Source organism: Amblyraja radiata, chromosome 1, assembly GCF_010909765.2.
Source record: "Amblyraja radiata isolate CabotCenter1 chromosome 1, sAmbRad1.1.pri, whole genome shotgun sequence".
NCBI classification, from domain to species: Eukaryota; Metazoa; Chordata; class Chondrichthyes; order Rajiformes; family Rajidae; genus Amblyraja; species Amblyraja radiata.
In genome coordinates, this window is record NC_045956.1 from 133,346,468 (window position 1) to 133,370,994 (window position 24,527).

At 41.9% G+C, this 24,527-nt stretch overlaps 1 protein-coding gene across 1 annotated transcript in view; it reads right to left on the reverse strand.

Moving 5' to 3' along the window:
- unc13b (unc-13 homolog B) overlaps positions 1-24,527 on the reverse strand; it is a 404,018-nt gene that overhangs the window by 220,005 nt on the left and 159,486 nt on the right. The window contains exon 4 of the mRNA XM_033037251.1: positions 14,055-14,172. Within this exon, the coding sequence (XP_032893142.1) occupies positions 14,055-14,172 (118 nt within the window). The remainder of the gene's footprint in view (positions 1-14,054; positions 14,173-24,527) is intronic.

Consider the following 24,527-nt stretch of genomic DNA (forward strand, 5'->3'; position numbering starts at 1 on the left):
CTGTAACTGAATCGATTGTAATCACGTATTATCTTTCCGCTGACTGGTTAGCACGCAACAAAAGCTTTTCACTGTACTTTGGTACACGTGACAATAAACTGAACTTCATCAATGTGGCTTTTTTGTAGTTTTACTTCAAAATTAATACTTTACCTAAGGTCATGCTTTCATATTTTAAAATCAATAAATGCAATCAAAAGATGTTTCTTAAAATATTACATTTCTAATAGACAATGTCACAAAAACAGAAATGAAAGGTTTTATGCTCTCTACTGTAAAGATGTAATAGTTGCACAATATTGATTTTAAACCACAGTTAATAAGCGTTTTGTATGGAAATTATTGATCTGCCTCAAAAACAATCAGCAGTGATTGTTCAACTGCTTAACAATAAGCCAATACACCACGAGGAAATAAAACAACAAAAAAAGCAACAAACGTGATATTGATTACGTGCACTCTTGGGCTTCGCCTCATATTAAATGTTTTCTTCAGAGAAAATCAATGTAAATTTCAGTAATTTTTTCTCCTCTGGGCCACATTAATAAAATTATATCTTTGCACCAGTTCATAATGTACAAAGACAACCGGGAATGTAAACTCAGTTCTCTCTCCCTCTCATTTTGAAGAAAAACAAATTAGAATGTTAATTTTAAACAGATTTCAATGTTCTGAAATTGGAAAAATTCAAACATCCAAAGATACAACTACAGTGCATTCGGAAAGTATTCAGACCTCTTCGCTTTTTCCACATTTTGTTACGTTACAGCCTTATTCTAAAATTCTTTTTTTTGAAATCATCAATCTGTACACAATACCCCATAATAAAAAAGCAAAAACAGGTGTTTAGAAATGTTTGTAAAGTAATTAAAAATCACATTTACATAAGTATTCAGACCCTTTTCTTAGTACTTTGTTGAGGCACCGTTGGCAGCGATTACAGCCTCAAGTCTTCCTGGGTATGACGCTACAAGCACGGCACACCTGTGTTTAGGTAATTTCTCCCATTATTCTCTTCAGATCCTCTCAAGCTCTGTCAGGTCGGATGGGGAGCGTCGATGCACAGCGATTTTCAGGTCACTCCAGAGATGTTCAATCAGGTTCAGGTCCGGGCTCTGGCTGGGCCACTCAAGGACATTCACATACTTGTCATGAAGCCACTCCTGTGTTGTCTTGGCTCTGTGCTTAGGGTTGTTGTCTTGTTGGAAGGAGAACCTCTGCCCCAGTCTGAGGTCCTGAATGCTCTGGAGCAGGTTTTCATCAAGAATCTCTCTGTACTTTGCTCCGTTCATCTTTTCCTCGATCCTGACTAGTCTCCCAGTTCCTGCCGCTGAAAAACATCCCCACATCATGATGCTGCCGCCCACCATGCTTCACCGTAGGTATGGTATTTGCCAGGTGATGAGCGGTGCCTAGTTTCCTCCAGACGTGACGCTTGGCATTCAGGCCAAAGAGTTCAATCTTGGTTTCATCAGAAAAATAAACTTGTTTCTCACAGTCTGAGAGTACTTTAGGTGCCTTTTGGAAAAATCTAAGCGGGCTGTCATGTACCTTTTACTGAGGAGTGGCTTCTGTCTGGCCACTCTACCATAAAGGGCTGATTGGTGGAGTGCTGCAGATATAGTTGTCCTTCTGGAAGGTTCTACCATCTCCACAGAGGAACTCTGGAGCTCTGTCAGAGTGACCTTTGTGTTCTTGGTCACCTCCCTGACCAAGGCCCTTCTCCCCCGATTGCTCAGTTTGGCTGGCGGCCAGCTCTATGAAGAGTCCTTGTGGTTTCAAAGTTCTTCATTTAAGAATGATGGAGGCCACTGTAGTCTTCGGGACCTGCAATGCTGCAGAAATTGTTTTATACCCTTCCCCAGATCTGGGTCTCGACACAATCCTGTCTCGGAGGTCTATAGACAATTCCTTCATCTTCATGGCTTGGTTTTTGCTCTGACATGCACTGTCAACTGCAGGACCTTATTTAGACAGGTGTGTGCCTTTCCAAATCATGTACAATCAATTTAATTTACCATTTGTGGACGGCAATAAAGGTGTAGAAATATCTCAAGGATGATCAATGGAAACAGGATGCACCGAAGCTCAATTTTGAGTGTCATAGCAAAGGGTCTGAATACTTATGTAAATTTGATATTTCAGTTATTTAATTTCAATTACGTTGCAAACATTTCTAAACACCTGTTTTCACTTTTTTATTATTAGGCATTGTGTGTAGATTGATGATTTAAAAAATGAATTTAATGAATAAGGCTGTAACGTAACAAAATATGAAAAAAGTGAAGGTGTCAGAATACTTTCTGAATACACTGTATATATTAGTTCCAATCAGTTTGCTGATGACCATAAGCAATATTTGTGCCATGCCATGAACACTGCTGCTTCAGGCAATAGGTCATCAGAACATACAGTGAAATGTCATGATACCAGTGTGCAATGTTGATTTGATGTCAGCGCTGCAAAGGTGGAATTGAATATATGTTCAGCACCAGGTCGCTTTCTTCCATCCAAATACCCAACATTGTTATTTAAAAGTATTGATTGCAACAGTTGTTAATTTATTAAATTTGGCTGTGGTAATAATTTCACAAGAGTACGGTGCTTTGAAGTTCAAGCATACAGGGTGCAGTGTACCAGCAAAGGACTTTGTTTCTAAATCCTCTGTACAAACCAGTTGCTCCCAGATGTAGCTACATTAGTGGACATACCCCTTGGATTACAATATAATTGCAAAAATTTACCAAGGAGGATGATAAGGAGCGATTCTTTGGTGTAGCAAAACAATTGAGTGGAAATCATTTGTTTGCCAGGTTTGCTTTTATATTGTAGAAGCACAAACTCGTGCTGACAGAGACTTTGGGCAATTCATATTGTTGCATGGATCACTACGACAGAGATGTAGTGAGATACAAAACCGGTGATAAATTTTTCAGTGCATACACGCAGGGCCGGATTTAGATGAAGAGAGGCCCTAAGCTGGAGCGCTATTGCGGAGCGGAGCGGGCGATGCCTTGCCTGGGTCGCCGCGCTGGATCGACGCGCTGGAGCTCCGGTGAGCTGTGACCGCCGTGTTCAACACCTCCGGGCTGCGGGTCTGCGGAGTGGAGCGGGCGGCGCCGACTTTAACATCGGGAGCCTGGGAGCTCCAAACCGGCGCGGCCTTGTTGGCTTCGGGAGCCGCGGTCCCCAGTTAGGAAGCGGCCGTTCCAGGTGGCCCAGCCGCTGAAAGGACTCTCCCGACGCCGGGGCAACACCACCCGGCCAGAACGGCCAGGAACATCGGGCCTCCATAGAGGCAATGGCGGTGGCCTCAATAGGCTTGACTTTGGGAGAACTGGGGATGGGGACTGGACATTGTGCCTTCCCCCACAGTGACAATCATTGTGGGGGGATGATTTTTTTTTGTGTGTAAGTTAATATGTTAGTCTGTGTCCAAGATGGCTGTCGGAAGGGAGAGTGGATGCTGGCGCTCTTTAGCTGCCGCTGCTCTCTCTTCACATTGTGTTTTTGACTTTTTGTCTTTGGAGTGATTTCTGTCTTTAATTTGTGTATTGGTGATGTCCTTATTATTTATTTTACTCCGACTATATGTTTTTTCTCTCTTGTTAATCTCTGTAAGGTGTCCTTGAGACTTTGAAAGGCGCCCGCAAATAAAATTTATTATTATTATTATTATTATAAGCTATTTCACTTGCGAGGCCCCCCCCCCCCTCCCAATCCCCCACCCCCACGGAGGACCATGAATACCCGACAGTGACAGTGTGACACTTTTAGATCCTACTGTATGTAGGTGAGGCAGAGAGGTGAGTAGGCCCCCCTAGATCTCGAGGCCCTAAGCTTAAGCTTGTCTAGTTTATACGTAAATCCGGCCCTGCATACACGTATGCAAGGCAAATATTTGGAGACACTCACCCACTTTTCCAGTCAACTTTGCAACTTTGCAAACAAAGATTTTGGCACAATCTGTATCTTGACATCACCTTTATCCTTCCCTCTTTTATTGCTAAATCTAGATGTACTGACGTTAGAATTTCTTTATTCTCACTATTTTCCCATCAATGCCCTTAGAATATTTTCACTTTCCAAAAGGCAGCGGATTCTATGCAGGCACAGACAAAAGTCATCCAAAGTCTTCTTTTCAGTGAAGTTGCAGGATGCTCCGATGAGAACTACTAGATGTCAAATAATCATACAAGGGTTGACAGTTGACAACTGAGAATACATTGCTCCCATTAAAGAACAGATTGCCACCACGGTGAAGTTGATCATCCATGTTGGCATTGGCTTAGAGGCACCAATGCAACCTTGTGAACTAGGTCAGAACAGATTTGTTGCGAGTTGTCTGTCCAGCGCGAATTTCATTTCTTGGCAATATACTGTAGATTGGGAAACTGTCGACCTCTTTTAAGATATCAGCATTTTTTCTCCCACCACTGGCCCTCTGGCAATATCCCTATACATGCACCATTTATACATATCCCAGACACAGTTGCTTGTAGTAACATACTCTTGATGCCATTCCAGGGCATCATCCATCAAGGATATCCGCAGTCCACCCAACTATAACCACGATCACAGTTGGAGACATTTCATCATATTAAAAAAAAAATAGCAAGCCTGGTTGAAATATATATAAAACTCTCGGCAGATTAGTTAGTTTAAGTGTAAGAGGCATTTTTATGACAGCTCAAATGTAGAAGCTGTGTAGCACAATGACAAGTATAATGCAAGCTGCTCTGGTCAGAACTCCTAACAGCAGCTAAGAAAGATTATTCCAGTAAAGCAAACAAAATAACAAGGCAAATTGCCTTAAACTCATCTTATTCCTGTACAGCCATTCGTCTGCATTCAAATGAATGGGTTCCTAACTTCTGAATCCAGTCCAGCCTAATACAGGTTTAGGAGGTTGTCCCAAACTTGCTGTGATTTATGAGAGTGTGTAGAATATGCCCCAGCTACGTTAATTAAACTGAAATAATCAGCTCATCAGAAATCAGAGCTCATAACCGCATGGCACAAGAGGTTCCTTCAGTGTGAAACCAGCATGGGTGAGACAGAGTCCATGTACTTAAAACCTGTGCGAGAGCAAGAAGCCACACCAGTGTGACAGCAGCATGGGAGAAAGGAGCTCCAGGAGATTGGTGTGCAATTACAAAGAGCAGAAGGTCAGTGAGTGAAGATGAGTCAGGATTTTTAAACTAGATTTATCTCCACTTACTGAGTTAAACAAATACAGAGAAACGTGGAAGGCATCTCACACCTCTGGACCATGGATCTTGTGCCACAAAGGCAGTCCAGGCTGTTTTCCTTGTTCTGGACAACTAAAAGTGCAGGAAGTACTCAAGCTGATGACAGTACCTACACCTGCAGTTTGAGCAACAACATATAGTCTAATGGTAAGTCTGTGTTACATGAAAAACACGTCAGGAAGTCCCCCACAGCTCAAGAGAGTACAGCAAATTGGAAATGGATGACAGATAAAAGAAAGTGCAGGTGGGTAGTTCAACATACCTCCGAGGGCATCTTACTCTGCAACTAGCATTCATTTTTGTAACTGGTGGGGCCAGAGGATGTCACTGGGAAGTACAGCCAGAGCTAAGACTTAAGTACCTCAACTGTACACGGAGAGAGGAGAAATGTCAGGAGGGCAATAGTTATATGGAATTCTACAGTTAGGAAAACATACAGGTGTTTTATGATAAGCAAAATGATTCCAGATGTATGTTGTCTCACTGATGCCAGGTTCAAAGGTGTTACTATGTAACCTGCACTTGAGACTATGTCCAACGCAGACAAAGAATGAGGCTCTACAGGTAGCTTTCAAGGGCTTGGGTTGGACATAAATCTGCAGACAAGAAGTATGTAAGTTGGGAAAGGTCACGGATGCTATGGTTCACATTGGAAATAATTTGTTATACAATGTTTATAATATCAATAATGACGATGAACAGTAGAAAACTTCCACACCTCTACCACCAAGTGGGGCATGCTGTTAATCAATAACATTCAGATGTCCGAAGGACACTCTAGCCCTCCGCTATCATTCCATCAGAGCTATAATAGGCGTGTGAAGGATATTAGTTTTCTTTTAATATAAGGATCAGGTTCCTGCCAAAGTGTAAGACAGAACTATTATGAATTCCAGCTCTCAATCTACGACACAAATAGAGAAGACTAAAGAGACTGCAGATGCTGGAATCTGGAACGAGAAATCAGAATGCTGTTGGAGCTCAATGGATTAAGTAGCATCTGTGGACACACAAGGTATATGCTGACATTTGGGTTGAGACTTTGCATCAGAAATTCAAGTTGTTAATTTCATAATCCATTAATGTGACTGGTTGTCAGTAGATTTGAGTACAAGATACCCATTTTCTGTGACAATAATTTTATCAGTTTGCACGCATTCCATATAAAAAAACTAAAAGGCTAAACCAGTAAGGGCATGATACCATGAAATGTGTTCTAAAAATAGCCATTACATTGCAAGCACTATCCTGTAACAGTCTGAAGAAGGGTCTCAATCCGAAACATCACATTCCTTGGCTCCATGATAGATGCTGCCTCACCCGCTGAGTTTCTCCAGCATTTTTGTCTACCTTCTATCCTGTAACAAGAATGTCTTGTTTTAGTTTAGTTTAGTTTTTAGTGTTTTAGTTTAGAGATACAACACAGAAACCAGCCCTTCGGCCCCACCAGGTCCGCGCCGACCAGCGATCCCCACACACTTAACACTACCTGGCACACACAAGGGACAGTTTTTACATTTAGCAAGCCATGTAAATTTTTACATTTACATTTACCTACAAACCTGTACGTCTTTGGAGTGTGGGAGGAAACTGAAGATCTCGGAGAAAACTCATGCATGTCACGGGGAGAATGTACAAACTCAGTCTCAAACTCAGATGGGCTTCAGTAGCTCATGATCACAAAACGTAATTGGAGAAATTAACCTTATGGATCCTCTTAAGTGTACAAAATATCACAAACCTTGAAAATGTGAATTTGAAAAATCTAGGGCATTAATCGTTAAATGTGATATGTTCAATTAGAAAAGACAGAAAAAAGCAAAAGAGTTTATTACAATTAATCAAATCTTACATCTTTGAATTAATTACTGCAAATTATAGAACAAAAGCAAAACTAACATCTAAAGGAATAAAATAATTTAATTTAAAAATTAGCTTTCTTAGAGTTAAGGACAGTTTGTGATTGTTCCATTCATGCCCAAGTACCAACATAGTGACCATATGATTACATTTCATAGTCATACAGCATTATCTCTCTAAACCACTCCTATCCTCATACCTATCCGAAGGCCTTTTAAACTTTGTAGTTGGCTATTAATTTATTTATTTATTTCCATTGGGAAATGGTGGAGCAAATAACTATGTGAATAGAAAATAGCTACAAAGTAGTGGCAACAAGTAGACTTAATATAAGAAAAGCAGAAACAATGATGTAATGGAAAAGTCTCAATGTAATAAGTGGGCAGGAATCTGTAAGTCTGCAGTTATCAACTGAAGAGCGCAAAACAAAAGTTGAATATGATATCATGAGGGTTAAGGGTGAAACATAGTAAAGGTTCTGTATATTGTGAGGTAAATGAATCATATGACAAAATTAAAGCAATAACCATAAAGATGATGAGGAATGGGACCAAAGGCAAGAAGAGTGGAAGACGAAACAGAAATATGAAAAAGGAGTATAAATTTGTTGTAACAGCAAAAGGTTACATGCATTAACCCTTAACCCTCATGATATCATATTCAACTTTTGTTTTGCGCTCTTCAGTTGATAACTGCAGACTTACAGATTCCTGCCCACTTATTACATTGAGACTTTTCCATTACATCATTGGAAGCATGTCAACTAAAATAGTTAATGATGGTAGAGTTTACTTTTAGAAGGTCTAAAACATGGCATAATCTATTTAGTAAATATATTTCATCTTCATTATAAATGAAAGCAGAAAGTTTGCCACGGGTAAACATTAAGTAATCATAAGGGAGCAATAGAAGAGATTCCGAATAAACAAAAAAAGCAGGTCAAGAAGAGGAGGGGCAGTGCTGGACCTCCTGTTAGGAAATGAGACGGGACAGGTGGCGGAGGTATGCGTTGGGGAGCACTTCGGGTCCAGTGATCACAATACCATTAGTTTCAATATAATTATGGACAGGGTCAGAACTGGACCTAGGGTTGAGATTTTTGATTGGAGAAAGGCTAACTTTGATGAGATGCGAAATGATTTAAAAGGAGTGAACTGGGACATTTTGTTTTATGGGAAGGATGTAGAAGAGAAATGGAGGACATTTAAAGGGGAAATTTTAAGAGTACAGAATCTTTATGTTCCTGTTCGGTTGAAAGGAAACAGTAAAAATTGGAAAGAGCCCTGGTTTTCAAGGGAAATTGGACATCTTGTTCGGAAAAAGAGGGAGGTCTACAATAATTATAGGCAGCATGAAGTAAATGAGGTGCTTGAGGAATATAAGGCATGTAAAAAGAATCTTAAGAAAGAAATTAGAAAAGCTAAAAGAAGACATGAGGTTGCTTTGGCAAGTAAGGTGAAAGTAAATCCAAAGGATTTCTACAGCTATATTAATAGCAAAAGGATAACGAGGGATAAAATTGGTCCATTGGAGAGACAGAGTGGATAGCTATCTGCAGAGCCAAAAGAGATGGGGGAGATATTGAACAATTTATTTTCTTCGGTATTCACCAAGGAGAAGGATATTAAATTATGTGAGGTAAGGGAAACTAGTAGAGTAGCTATGGATACTATGAGTTTCAAAGTAAAAGAAGTACTGTCACTTTTGAAAAATATAAAAGTGGATAAGTCTCCAGGTCCTGACAGGATATTCCCTAGGACATTGAGGGAAGTTAGTGTAGAAATAGCCGGGGCTATGACAGAAATATTTCAAATGTCATTAGAAACGGGAATAGCCCCCGAGGATTGGCGTACTGCGCATGTTGTTCCATTGTTTAAAAAGGGTTCTAAGAGTAAACCTAGCAATTATAGACCTGTTAGTTTGACTTCAGTGGTGGGCAAATTAATGGAAAAGATACTTAGAGGTAATATATATAAGCATCTGGATAAACAGGGTCTGATTAGGAACAGTCAACATGGATTTGTGCCTGGAAGGTCATGTTTGACTAATCTTCTTGAATTTTTTGAAGAGGTTACTAGGGAAATTGACGAGGGTAAAGCAGTGGATGTTGTCTATATGGACTTTAGTAAGGCCTTTGACAAGGTTCCTCATGGAAGGTTGGTTAAGAAGGTTCAACTGTTGGGTATAAATGCAGGAGTAGCAAGATGGATTCAACAGTGGCTGAATGGGAGACGCCAGAGGGTAATGGTGGATGGCTGTTTGTCGGGTTGGAGGCAGGTGACTAGTGGGGTGCCTCAGGGATCTGTGTTGGGTCCTTTGTTGTTTGTCATGTACATCAATGATCTGGATGAAGGTGTGGTAAATTGGATTAGTAAGTATGCAGGTGATACCAAGATAGGGGGTGTTGTGGATAATGAAGAGGATTTCCAAAGTCTATAGAGTGATTTAGGCCATTTGGAAGAATGGGCTGAAAGATGGCAGATGGAGTTTAATGCTGATAAATGTGAGGTGCTACACCTTGGCAGGACAAATCAAAATAGGACGTACATGGTAAATGGTAGGGAATTGAAGAATACAGTTGAACAGAGGGATCTGGGAATAACCGTGCATAGTTCCTTGAAGGTGGAATCTCATATAGATAGGGTGGTAAAGAAAGCTTTTGGTATGCTAGCTTTTATAAATCAGAGCATTGAGTATAGAAGCTGGGATGTAATGTTAAAATTGTACAAGGCATTGGTGAGACCAAATCTGGAGTATGGTGTACAATTTTGGTCGCCCAATTATAGGAAGGATGTCAACAAAATAGAGAGAGTACAGAGGAGATTTACTAGAATGTTGCCTGGGTTTCAACAACTAAGTTACAGAGAAAGGTTGAATAAGTTAGGTCTTTATTCTCTGGAGCGCAGAAGGTTAAGGGGGGACTTGATAGAGGTCTTTAAAATGATGAGAGGGATAGACAGAGTTGATGTGGATCAGCTTTTCCCTTTGAGAATAGGGAAGATTCAAACAAGAGGACATGACTTCAGAATTAAGGGACAGAAGTTCAGGGGTAACATGAGGGGGAACTTCTTTACTCAGAGAGTGGTAGCGGTGTGGAATGAGCTTCCAGTGGAAGTGGTGGAGGCAGGTTCGTTGGTATCATTTAAAAATAAATTGGATAGGCATATGGATGAGAAGGGAATGGAGGGTTATGGTATGAGTGCAGGCAGGTGGGACTAAAGGAAAATAATTGTTCGGCACGGACTTGTAGGGCCGAGATGGCCTGTTTCCGTGCTGTAATTGTTATATGGTTATATGGTTATAAGAAGATATGCTGATGAACATTGATGGCAAAAATGCTTTACTGCTAATCCTTTACGGCAGTCCAAAACATCCAGCACAATTTAAAATTTGCTATTGTAACACTTCTTAAAATAAGCTGAACAGGTTAATGATAAACCCATTAGACATATTTCCATTCATTACAACAGTGACAATATACAGTAACAATTCATTGCATGCCTGAAGTGTCCTGTCGATGCCAGATTGACAGACAAGTTATTTGCTGCTAAGTAACTATCCTCTGACCTGCCTCTTACAGCCACAGTATTCAGTTCCCTTTAAGTTTCTGATTAGTGGTGACCCCACTGGAGGTTGATGGTGGAGGATGTCCAATTATAAATAATGGTAGATAATTAAACAAGCAAAATACTCTACTCTTCCTTGAATGGGTGCAACTGCCACAGCATTCAGGAACTTTGACACTAACCTGAACAAACCAGAATAATTATCAGCAGCCCTGCATGAATTTATAGGTCTATTTCTTCAGTGCAGGTTTGCAGTGGATGCAATGTGTAATAATTATAGACTTGACTTCAGCAAATCTTTTTCATCCGCATCTTGCACAAATGCAACCTGTGCTGAACATTGCCACCTATAACCTCTCGCCAAACATCCTCACATCAAAATATTTCACTGCTGAGTCAAAGGCCTGGAATCTATGACGAGCTTAAAACTACAATTGCCACAATTCATAAATGGCTGCATGTTCAGCAAGTAATTAGGAAAACTACCGGAAAGTTATTTATTGCAAAAAGAATCAAATAAAATTGCAAAAGAAAGCATAACTTTCCTAGTTTGTTTTTAGGGGCATTGGTGAAATCACATCAGAAGTATAGTTCTAAGTTCTATGATGGCTTCTTACTAATCATTATTTAACTTGAGATGAGTATATTGAGGAGGAGGATGAGTCACAGCACTGTTTATAGCAGGTGACCATAAGGGCAAACATTACTCCAGCTGAGGTCTGATAAACGTTTTATAAAGTTGGAGCATGATCTCTTTACTTCTGGAATTAATGACTTATTTAATGAAGGTCGGTATCCCATATGCTTTCCTAGCGATGTTATCTACCTGTGTCGGCATCTTCAATGATCTATGGACTTGTACTCCAAGATATCTCTGTTCATCAATAGTCCCCAAGAACCTCCCAATGTGGCCAGAAGGGAGAAGATAAAGCTCTGTTTTGTCTGTTTCAGATTTTCAAAACCTGTGCTTTTGACAATTATTTATGTTTGCAAAACTATAGTATAACGTCAGGGCTCTCAACTGCATCTGCGCTATTTTCCACACCTGCTCTTACCATTGTCTTCAATTTCCACCTCACCAGCTTCACATTCATCTCCAGATTGTCTGCCACTTCCATGAAAGAAAGTAGGAGGAGGATCACATCATTCATCCCTTTAGTAATAAAATCATGGCTGATCTGCCCCATACCCCCTCTTCTGTGCCAGTTCCAGGAGTCCTAATTCCCTGATTTTTCAGAAATGTATTTATTTAATATTCCCAATGGTCTAACATTCACAGCCTCCTTGGGATTGAGATTTCTACAGATCACACCTCTTAAAGCAGAAATTCTTTCTCATTTCAATTTTAAATGGACAACCATTAACCCTGAAACATAGAAACATAGAAAATAGATGCAGGAGTAGGCCATTCGGCCCTTCGAGCCTGCACCGCCATTCAATATGATCATGGCTGATCATCCAACTCAGTATCCTGTACCTGCATTCTCTCCATACCCCCTGATCCCTTTAGCCACATCTAACTCCCTCTTAAATATAGCCAATGAACTGGCCTCAACTAACTTCTGTGGCAGAGAGTTCCAGAGATTCACCACTCTCTGTGTGAAAGCGTGTTTCCTTATTATTTTAGATTCCATTACCATCCCATGGGGTACATCACGGGCAGCACCCTCTGAATATTACATTACTCCAGCTGAGGTCTGAGTGGGGGCCAGAAAGGGGTGATGGCCAAATCATTTCCATTCCCATCCCAGGAATCAATCCACTGAATTTTTGCTGCTATGCCTCCAACAGAATTTCACCACCACACAAATCTTTCCTTCCCTTCACCTTTCAAACCATCAAAAGGACAATTATTTTCAAAACACCATGATCAATTATTTCATCTCCATCAACAATTTCCCTTCTGACAACACCTTCCCATGCAACTATAATAAATGCAACGCCTACAATTTTACTCTTACCTTTCCTCCATCCATGGATTCAAACACTCCTTCCAGATGAAGCAACAATGCATCAGCACATCTTCCAATTTGGTGCACTGCATTTGCTGCTCAGTGTGTCCGCCCTGCACTGGAGAAAACCCCAAACGCAGGGAGCCTTGACAAAGATCTTTATCTCTTCTCTAGTCACAGGCAAGGTCCTGGAGGACTGAAAGTAGCTAACGCTATTCCTCTATTTAAGAAGGGAAGTAGAGAGAATCCCAGGAATTATAGACTGGTGAGCCTCATGTAATTGGGAGGGAAGCTATTGGAGAGGTTTCTTCGGTATAGGATTTACTTTCATTTGGAAGAGATTGGGTTGATTATGAACAGTCAGCATGGCTTTGTACATGGCAGGTCTTGTCTTACTAACTTGATCGGCTTTTTTGAGTGTGACAAAGGTGATCGATGAGGGTAGGGTGGTGAACATTGTCTACATATTAGTAAAGTATCATTCTAGTCAACCACGACAACCTTTCCAAAGCATCAATATCCTTCCTGTAATAGGACAACCAGATCTGCACACAATATATTCCAAAAAAGTGCCTCGCTGGCGGCCCACAGGCTCACTTGGGACCACGCCCGCCCACCCACTCCACCCTCCCCCCGCCCCCCTCTCCCCGTACTCGGGGTCTGAAGCGTTCGGGAATCGGTCCTCTGTGACGACCCGGAGATAACCGGCTGGCTCCGGGGGCACAGAGAGGGTGCGTCGAGGATGCGAGGCCATGGAGCTGAGGCTGACTCTGAGGCCGACGGCTGCTGGGCGGCCCTACCCCTCTCCTCCCTCCCTTCTCCCCCCCCCCTCCCTTCTTCCCCCCCCCTCCCTTCTCCCCCCCCCTCCCTTCCTCCCCCCTTTCTCCCCATCTCGCCCTCCCCTCTCTCTCCCCCCTCTCTCCCCCCCTCTCTCTCTCCCTCCTTCCCTCTCTCTCTCTCCATCCCTCCCCCTGTCTCTCCCCCTCCCTCTCCCCCACCCCCCTGCCCTCCCTCCCCTAAACCCCCTCCACCCCTTCCCTACCCCCTCTCAGCCCCCCTCTCCCTCCTCCTCTCTCCTCCCCTCTCTCCTCCCATCTCTCTCTCCCCACCCTCCCTCTCCTCCTCCCCTCCATGCCCCTCTCCCTCTGTCTCTTGCCCTTCTGTCTCTGCCCCTCTCTCTCTGTCTCTCCCCATTCTCTCTCTGCCCATTCTCGCTCTGCCCTCACTCTCTACCCCCCCCCTCCCTCTCTTAATAATATTAATATAATATCAGGGGGGGGGTAGTTAGCGTGTGTGTGGGGGTGGTTAGTGTGTGTGACGCCGCATGCCGCTCCCCCAGCCCCCCCGCCCCCCCACCGCAACCGGGCGTTGGAGGAACAGACCCAACCGGTCTGCACTTGGTCTAGTAATATTTAAATTCCTACCTCATCAGATTGCCGAATGCTCTTCAGTGGTATCCACACATTTCCCACCATTGTATCCCAGATTAACCCTTTGTTCCAGACTTCAACAATCAAGCCAAGTTCCAACCGGCTGATCTCACTATTGAAAAGAAAATGAAAACATCTTTAACTCACAGCTGTATTATATTGCATTTCTAAATAATATTTCAATGTAAAAAGAAATAAAATTGATGCCGAAACCAAGCCATAATTTCTTGTGCACAACACCTATCAATGCATAAAAAATATTATTACCTCCCAAAGGCAGTTTTACTGAATAATAAGAATAAATCTACAGAAATGCATTACTCTTAAAGTTCTTTTTGTTATGTTACAAATTTGGCACCCATATCTATATTTTGGTATCATTGCTGTCAGAGAACAGAGAGAAATCTCATTTCAGCAAAACATTTCATTACCGTCAAATATGGAAATTTTCATGTAGTATGCAAGTAGGAGAGGAAATAAAGGACAAGGATCAGAATTCATTATAGAACGCACTTGGGTGGCCCAATGGGTCAGCTGATGGAGCTACTGCATCACAACTCCAAAGTCAGATTTGATCCCAACTTCTGGTACTATCGTGTGAGGTTTACAGGTTAATGCATGTTTGCATTACTTTTCTCCAAGGTGGTCCAGGTTCTTCCCACATTTCAAAGATGTAGGTTAATTGCCCACTCTAAATTGCCTTGCTGTATAGTTGATTTGCAGCATTAGTGTAAATGGATGTTTGTTGATTATCATTTTTATTGTGCAGCGACTTCAGTGAAGAAACATCATGTCTGGCAGAGGGAAAGGAGGTAAAGAAAGGAGGTCAGTGGATGAAACGGCCTGTTTCGGTGATGTATTATTCTATCATTCATTATTCAGTAATGTGCAAGGTCAGGCTAAAATGAATTTTATTTTGGAAAGAGTGTTGAAATGGTAAAGAATGTCAATGAAACAAGGTGTAAATTAGAGAAGATTATATATATTTTTCTCAAATGCATGTGCTTAATGGCTTCAGATTATTTTATGTTCCATGTATACAATCGTGCCTTGAAAATGAATAAAGAGGACTTTCCAAAATATTATATTCAATATCCATTACACAAAGTACTCTCTTAAAGATAGTTGCTCTAGAGCCAGTGAACTATAACAATGTTTATCTCTTCTTCATGAGAAAATTGAATATTAAAGTAATACTTAGTCATAGTTACATAATGTGGAAAAAGGGCTTCTGGCTCAATTTGTCCATGCTGGTCAAGATGTCCCATCCAAGCTTGTCCTATCTAGCTCGTATCTCTCTAAACCTTCCCTATCCATGTATCTGTCCAAGCGACTTTTAAATGCTGTCATTGTACCTGCCTCAACTACTTCCTCTAGCTCATTCCATATGCCCACACGCTCTGCGTGAAAAACTCTTCTTAAATCAGGTTCCTATTAAATTTCCCCCCCACCCACCCCCTCAAGTTCTTGAAATACCATGTTTATTCACCCTGTCATTTCCACATTGCTTACCGAATGAAAATTTGATGCAAGATAAAGTTTTTATCACATATCAAAATTTCCATAATATCCAGTGCCAGGTACCATAACTGCAACATGGCTTTACAGACGTTAACAATGTGTAGTTCTTAATAAGACGAGTAAATCATGTTAATTTGTACTAAATTATTTATTTTATTTTTTAAAGACATTAATATAGCACTTCATAATGCCACAGGGGGATGCAAGCAGAAGCCTCCACGTGGCGCATCCTGGGCAATGCCACAGTGACTGACTGAAGTAGCCAATTCTGCAACCACCGACCGTCAACCGTCACTGACCGACCGGAAAAACGTGATATGGAAGATGCCGGACACGAGGAAGAAGATGCCACAGCGATCTGCCACAGGGTCAACTGTTATCTATATTAATTAATTGGATGAAAGTATCATTGGCATAGTCAGTAAATTTGCAGGCGGCACCAAAATCAATTGTATAGTAGACAATGAAAAGTACTATCTAAATTTACAACAGGATCAGGGTGAACATGGGAAATTGGCCAATAAATAGCAGATGGAATTTAACTTGGACACTGTGAGGTGATACATGTCGATTAATCAAACCAGACCAGGACTTACGCAGCAAATGGTAGGGCCCTGAAGAGTGTTGTAGAGCAGAGAGACCTAGCGGTACAGTTCCCTGAAAGTGGTGAAACTGATAGACAGGGTGGTGAAGGAGGAGTCTGGTGTGTTTGCCTTCATTGATAAAGGTTCAGATTAAAGAAGTTGGGACATCATACTACAGCTATACAAGACATAGATGAGACCAAATTTGGAGTACTGTGTGCAATTCCTGTCACCCTTCAGTAGGAAGGATGTCAACCATTTGAAGAGGATGCAGAAAAGATTTACAAGGATGTTACAGGGACTGGAAAGCTTGAGGTTAAGAGGCTAGATTTGCCGGATATTATTTCCCCGGAGGGTAGGAGTCTGCGGTGTGACTTCATAGAGTTACAAAAAAATCATAGGAGGTATGGATAAGGTGAAAGAACACATATGCGCCTGTTCGGCCACCTGTAACCCCCAATGGTATTGTAATCTCACCAAGGCCAATGTGAGAAGAGCTATCCTTCAGAAGGGTAAATCCTCGGAAAGTGTCTGGACCCAATGGTGTACCTGGTCGCGTTTTCAATACCTGCGCGGACCAACTGGCTGGAGTTTTTACGGCCATTTTCAACCTCTCATTACTGAGGTTCCCACATGCGTTGAAAGGGAAAGAATAATACTGGTGCCCAATTAAGGTGACATGCTTCAATGACTACCAACCGATCAAGCTGTTGTTCGGCATTCAATACCATCATCTCCCTCAAACTTGTTACTAAGCGCAGGGTACTGGGTCTTTGCTCATACCTATGCAAAAGAACACAATCAGTACAAATTGGCAATAACACTTCCTCCTCGATAACCATCAGCACGGGAGCACCTCAGTGTGCGCTCAATCCACAACTCTACTAACTACCCATGACTGTGCAGCCGGACACAATTCCAACACCAGCTTTAAATTCACGGATGATACCAACATTGTTGTACAATTTGAATGGTGCCAGAACAAAAACCTTGCTCTCAACATCAGAAATACCAAGGAGCTGACTGTTAACTTTAGAAGAGAAAAGCTGAAGATCGATAAATGTGTCTTCATCAATAGACACAATAGGTGGTGAAGAGGGACATCAACTTTAAGTTCATGGGCATGCATATCTCTGAAGATCTGTCCTGAACCCAGCATACTGATGCAATCATAAAAAAAGCCCATCAATGCCTCTACTTCCTTAGAAGATACGGTATGTTGATGAAGACTCTCTTGAACTTCTACAGATATAGGGTAGAGAGCATATTGACTGGTTGCATCACAGCCTGATTCAGCAACTGGAATGCCCAGGAACAAAGGACATTTCAAAAAGTGGTGAACATTGCCTAACATCGGTACTGATCTCCCCACCATTGAAGGGATCTATCGGAGACATTGCTCAAAAAAGACCCACACCCCAGCTGGGCCTGGTGCTCATTTCACTCCTGTCTTCGGGATGAAGACAAAGGAGTCTGAAAACCATGACCTCCACTTTCAGGAACAGCTTCTTCGCAACAACCATCAGGCTAATGAACATTACAAAACCAACTAAACATCGAACTATGAACTGTGTTGGTTGCATTAGGAACTTTGGGCTTTTTGTTTTTGTACTAATTTTTGTTTAAAAAAAACTGTTTTATTTATATCTTGAACTTTTTTTTGTTTATTATGGTATCTATTGAGTTCTGGTTACAGGTCTGTTATGCTGCTAAGTAAATTAAGAATCTCGTTGTTTTGTTTCAGTACGTATGACAATTGAGCACCGTAGACTCTTTCCCACAGCAGAAACATCTAGAATTAGAGGGCATACATTTAAGATGAGAAGGAAAAGAATGAAAGGAGATTGAGGGGTAATTTCTTCACACAAAAGAATGAGCTGCCAGAGGAAGCTATGGAGGCACGTACAGCAACAACGTTCAAAAGACATTTAGACAGGTCTATGAACAGGAAAGGTTTAGAGGGATATGGCCTAAATGCAGGCAAATAGGTCATCTATAAAACCTGGTTGGCATGGATAAAGTCAGTGACTACATGAGAAGCACCACTCGGTATGACAAAAATTCACTAACTGCTGACAGAGCTACAGAAAAACTGATCGATGGAAATTCACTCATTATGACACACAACACTGAAAAGTCAGATCATAACTTGAGCAACTGTGACACTCAAAATGTTATTACCCTCCATGGTGGCCAGAATGAGGCCCACCGTAAATTGGAGGAGCAGCACCTCATATTCCGCTTGGGCAGTTTACACCTCAGCGGTATGGACATTGACTTCTCTAATTTCAGGTAGTCCCGGCTTTCTCCTCCCCTTCCCAGCTCTCCCTCAGCCCACAGTCACCTCTTCCTTTCTTCTCCCGCCCCCCCCCCCCCCCCCCCCCCCCCCCCCCCCCACACCCTCACATCAGTATGAAGAAGGGTCTCGACCCGAAACATTGCCTATTTCCTTCACTCCATAGATGCTGCCTCACCCACTGAGTTTCTCCAGCGTTTTTGTCTACCTTAGTTCTAAGGTTCTGTTAGTTTGCAGAAATGTTGAATATAAGAATTAACAAAGAAGAATGTCTTTCAGATAGCATTTATTTACAAAGTGAAGTTGAACTTTGCTGTTTCTATTGAATAATTTGCATTCTTATATTTGGCCTTTCATGCATAGTTTTTTTTTAAATTACACACCATGATTAATATATTTCAAATCAGAATAAGCCCTCACTGACATTTTTGAAATAGTTTTAAAATGGTGGTTATACTATGGTTAGTTCAAGTTAGATTTTACCATTTGGTACTCTGTCATTCCACTGAATATTTTTTTTCCATTTTTCTTTATATTCTCATCCAAGTCACTATGTAAAGAACAATTTCTAGCACAGGTACACAAAAAAAGCTGGAGAAACTCAGCGGGTGCAGCAGCATCTATGGAGCGAAGGAAATAGGCAACGTTTCGGGCCGAAACATTGCCTATTTCCTTCGCTCCATAGATGCTGCTGCACCCGCTGAGTTTCTCCAGCTATTTTTGTGTACCTTCGATTTTCCAGCATCTGCAGTTCCTTCTTGAACAATTTCTAGCACTGTTCAGTTTTTGGATCAAGACACAGAAGAATCATTTCTTAATATAACTATGGAGTAACTTGGAAGAGATAATTTTCAAAATGTGATGGGGGCCTTGTAAAGTATGCACAAAGCACACACACTAAATATTACAGCAGAGCACTGTAAAACTTAAAAATATGACATGTGCAGGTCAATTTAGTTAAATTAAATGACGCTTGTCATAACTTCTCCCCAAGTCTATTCCAAGGATTGCAATTATTCTGGACCAATGAGTGAAATTTACAATAAAATTAGTTGACAAATAACACTGTTTTGCACTTGTTATATTTACTGTTGTGTTTACAATACTACATGGAAAAGGTATTTCATTGCACCCTGGTGTATATGAAAAAAATCTATAATTTGAACAATAGCACAAGGTATTTAGACACGGGGTCAGTTAACCCCGTGTCTAAAAATAGTGGTTGCAAACAATCTGGAATTTATTACATTTACAAGCTTGGGTCAAAAACTGGCAAGTAACAAGTAAATTAATTTGAAGTTAAATGACCATTGCTAGAGAGGAAATTGAGATTTTTGTACAAAACTGCAACAATAGAAATTACTTATTTAAAAAAAGAGACATAAAGTGCTGGAGTAACTCAGCAGATCAGGCAGCATCCCTGGAGAACAAGGATAGGTGAAGTTTCAGGTTAGGACACTTTTTGTTAGAACGAATGCCTTCCTTTTGTTGCTTGGACATTGTAATCAATAAGTACCTTCAGTTCTTCATTATTATTGAGTCATTTGTTATCCACTTGAATTACCTTAACAGACAAGATCAATTCATGGAAATCATAAAACTGTATTTCCACCTCAGTATTGGAATAAAATGCCAAGATGGATAAATCAAAGCCCTTGAAATGCAGTTTGAACTCATGACCTTCTGTCTCAGAACTGTGTGTGTTATCAATTCATTCAAGCTGACAAATCTGCCTAACATGAGCTTTACTGTACTGGAGATATGAGCTAATTGGGCCAGAGCCGTTATTGAACAAAGATAAATTATCCCACAAGACACTTTGAACCAGATTTATTTTTCAGACTGGAATTTTGTCAAATTGATACCCAGTACATACAGAAATCCTTCAGCATAATTAAGAGACTTCAAGTTAAATTACTGATGATTTTTTTATAATTATTGGAGAATGGCTGGGTGTAAATAATTCTTGATTATGTTGGCTGCTTTCCCAAATTCTGGGAAATTCAGATGGAATCATGACGGTCTAGACTGGAGCGTTTTATATTTCTTATAACGTGACGACCAGAACTCCAAGTATGGTCCAAACAACGTTTTATACAACTATGGCATCATGACCCAACTCTTGAATGCAAGCAGGTGATCCGCCTTCTTCATCATGCTGTCTACCAGTGTTGCCACTTTCAGGCAACTATTTCTTTGTACCCCTAGCCTGAGCCTGGAGAGGGTTCCTGTGATGTAGAAGACATCCTGACTAATTCCTGTACCAAAGAGGACGCGCCCCAGCTCCTCTTTGGTACAGGAAGTCCCTGGTGAGGCTGGAGCTCACTCGCCTACAACCCCTGGTTAAACCCTACCTGGACCCCCTGCTTTGCAAACAAAGATGGGGGTTGAGGATGCCATCATCCACCTGCTCCATCGTTCCTATGCTCACCTGGATAAGCCGGGAGGCATTGAGAGAGTCATGTTTTTTTACTTCTCCAGTGCTTTTAACACAATCTGGCTTGCGTGAAGATGCGGGTGGATGCTCCAATGGTGTCTTGGATCACCAACTACCTGACTGGACAACCACAATATGTCAGGCTACAGAACTGTGTCGCAACACAGGGGCCCCACTGGGGACTGTCCTCTCTCCCTTCCTGTTTACCATCTACACCTCAGACTTCAGATATAACTCAGTCTCCTGACACCTGTAGAAGTTTTCAATGACTCTGCAATTGTGGCTGCATCAGTGAGGGGAGGGAAGCTGAATACAGAGATGTAGTAGGCGACTTTGATGAGTGGTGTGGGCTGAATCATCTACTGCTCAACACTGAGAAGACTAAGGACTTTAGGAGGAGAGGAACACCCCTGTCCCCCGTCTCCATCAATGGTGTGGATGTGCAGTTTACCAGGGAGTACAAATACCTTGGAGTGTACCTGAACAGTGAACTGGACTGGTCCAGGAACGCTGTGGCCCTGTACAAGAAGGGACAGAGCCGGCTGTACTTTTTGAGAAGGCTCCGCTCCTTCAACATCTGCAGTAGGATGCTGATGTTCTACCTATCGGTGGGAGCCAGTGCCATCTTCTTCGCTGCCGTGTGCTGGGGCAGCAGGGGGAAGGCTGCAGAAGCCAATAGGATCAACAAACTGGCTCCGTCCTGGGGGCGGAGATGGATTCATGGGAGGTGGCGGGGACGATGCTCCTCAAACTGTAGAGCATCCTGTACAATACAGCTCACCCCGTCCATGTCACACTGGCCAACCCGAGGAGTCCCTTCAGCAACAGAATAAAGGTGGCATGATTAGTGAATTTGCAGATGACACCAAAATTGCCTGTGTTTGGACAGTTTACGTAGGTTACAAGAGTTTACTCAAGTGGGAAAGTGGGCAATGGAATGGCAGATGGAATTTAATTCAGATGTGCGAACACAAGAAGGTGAACACTGGGTAATTAAATAAAGTTGTTATTCCGAGCTTTTATGACTGCAATACAATGACATCCTTATTTAACTGCAAACAAATCAATTATTTCATAAAATGTCTGTAATTGACATAACAATTTGCACCATCTTACCACAATGGATTCATTAAACAAACATAAATATATCTAAAAGTATCAGCAGCATATTTTATAGTGCTAACCTGTACAATCTTGCATAATTTATTTTTTGTGGGAATTTTCCGAAGTTTTCTTTTGAAGAAATGATTATAAGAATAATCACAGTATCCCAGGGAGCTGCGCGCATGGCAGGAATGTCCCGGGGGGGGGCCGCACGGGCCCGATCTACCCGCCGAACCGCGATGCCAACCGGAACATGCCCCGGCAGGCCTGACTCGCTGGAGAAGCCGGGCAGCAAGGCCTGTTTGGGCCGAAGGAACAGTGGCGGCAAAGGATCCTTGGCGGTGGCGATGGGAGCCACGGCAGTGACGATGGGAGCCTCGGCGGTGGCAGCGAGTGCCTCGGCTGCAATGGGAGTCACGACGGCGGTGGGGCCTCAGCGGCAATGGGAGCCTCGGCTGCAACGGGTGCCTCGGAGGCCAGCGGTGGGGGGGCCTCATGATCGACCCGCAATCAACGGTCGATGAGCGTGAGGAGGGGAGGGGAAGACAACGGGGACCCGTCGTGGGAGGACCGCCGTGAGTGACGGTGGGAGAACAAAGGGGGACCCGGGGAGGGGGGGCATTCTAGATAGATAGATAGATAAATACTTTATTAATCCCCTCAGGGAAATTCAGATGTCCAGTAGCCAACACAGTCAGAACGTAAAGCAGACAATACATAAAATACGGACAATACATAAAAACAATATATACTTAAAAAGAACCCAATAAATAAGTCTTAAATGTGCAAAGCATCCCCATACAGCTTAACGGTCAGTATTATAAAATCTAATGGCTGCAGGGGTGAAGGATCTCCTGAACTGCTCTAGTTTACAATCCTCTGCCCAGGGGATAAGTCTGTGTTCATTTGTTCTGGTTTAGGCGCTGTGCACATGGCAGCCAGCCAACAGTCGCTTGTCTTTTTCTTTTTGTTTTCACATTTAGTTTCAAGTTTTCGGGTGCCTTGTTGTGTGTTGTGACTGTTTGGTAGACTAATTTTCCTCCAAGGATGAATAAAGTTTTATCGTATCATATCGTAAAATATCTAAATGACACCGAGTCTCCAGTAACGAAATAAGCAAGTCAAAAATTATGACGAAAGCAGTCATGGGATAGATTTGAATTGTGCTTTTAACATTTTCAATTTTATGTGTTGTACATTACTTGGCACAACATGGTGATATATTCATTGTTGTTGCTAATGATCAACGTTAATTACTGCTTTAACAAGAGAGTAATGAAAGTGATATAAAATAGCAATTAATCAATTAAGAAAAACTCAAGGATCAGGGTATACTAATTTTACTACATTTTAATTCTCACACATTGGCACAAAAGCAAAATCTACATTGAATTACCAGCCGTGAGATACACATACAAGCAAATCTGTATAATTAAGAGCTACTCTTTTCATATTATTGTTTTCAATACAAAACATTTTATGAAACAAACTGAACAGAGCAGGAAGGTAGGAACAGGATCAGCTCATTCCGCACATCAAGCCTGTTCCAACATTCAGTGGGACCATAGTTTACATGTGCTGTGACTCAATATACCTCTTCTGAGCTTAAAGATTCACAATAACATTCTCTAGGGTCCAGCACCTGACTAACATCTGCAGTGTTGTTTTTTTTCATTTCTACTACATTTTAGTCGTCTCTGTCCAATAAAATCTCTCCTGATTTACAGTGTTCCTATATTTTTGGGTGCAACCTTGATGAGCTCACAATGGTTTTAAAATATGTCTACCAGACACTTAATATAACTACTTTTTTGTAAATGTTATGCTTCCATCTCAACTATTTTCCATATTGTGGGAACCCTTGAGTGCAGGCAAACAGATCTTGGTTACTTGTTTGCCATGTGTTTTTCTAATACTTTGTCCCTCGTGATTTGGATTTTTTTTGCATGTTCTTCCATATTTATATGTCTTAACATTAATTCCCCAGCCTCACTCTCTCGAGGTTCCACATTCACCTTTGCGGTGTGGAGCTCCGCCCAGCTCGGCCTGTGGACTTCGGAAGCCACGGTCTTCGGTCGGAAGCGGCCGATTCAGAACTCCAAGCCACTGAGAGTGTTCTTCCATCGCTGGAGTTCCATCATCCGGCGAGAGGGCCTGAAACATCGGGCTGCCGTTGCGGCGACTGCGGAGGCTGCAATAGACCCCGACCACGGGTGAACAAAGAGGAGTGGACTGAACTTTTATTGCCTTCCCTCACAGTGGGAAATGCTGATTCCGCTGTGTGGGGATGTTCATGTTAAAATTCTATCGTGTGTTGTGTTCTTTTTATTTGTATGGCTGTATGGCAACCCAAAATCTCACTGTACCAATTGGTACAGTGACAATAAATGTAAACTTGAAACTTGAACTTAAACCAATGCCCACACCTCCTCCATCACTTCTTTCCAGGGCCTCAGCAGTCTTTTCAGGTGAGACAGATGCATATGTCCACCTCTTCAAACTTTGCCTACTGCATCTTTACATCA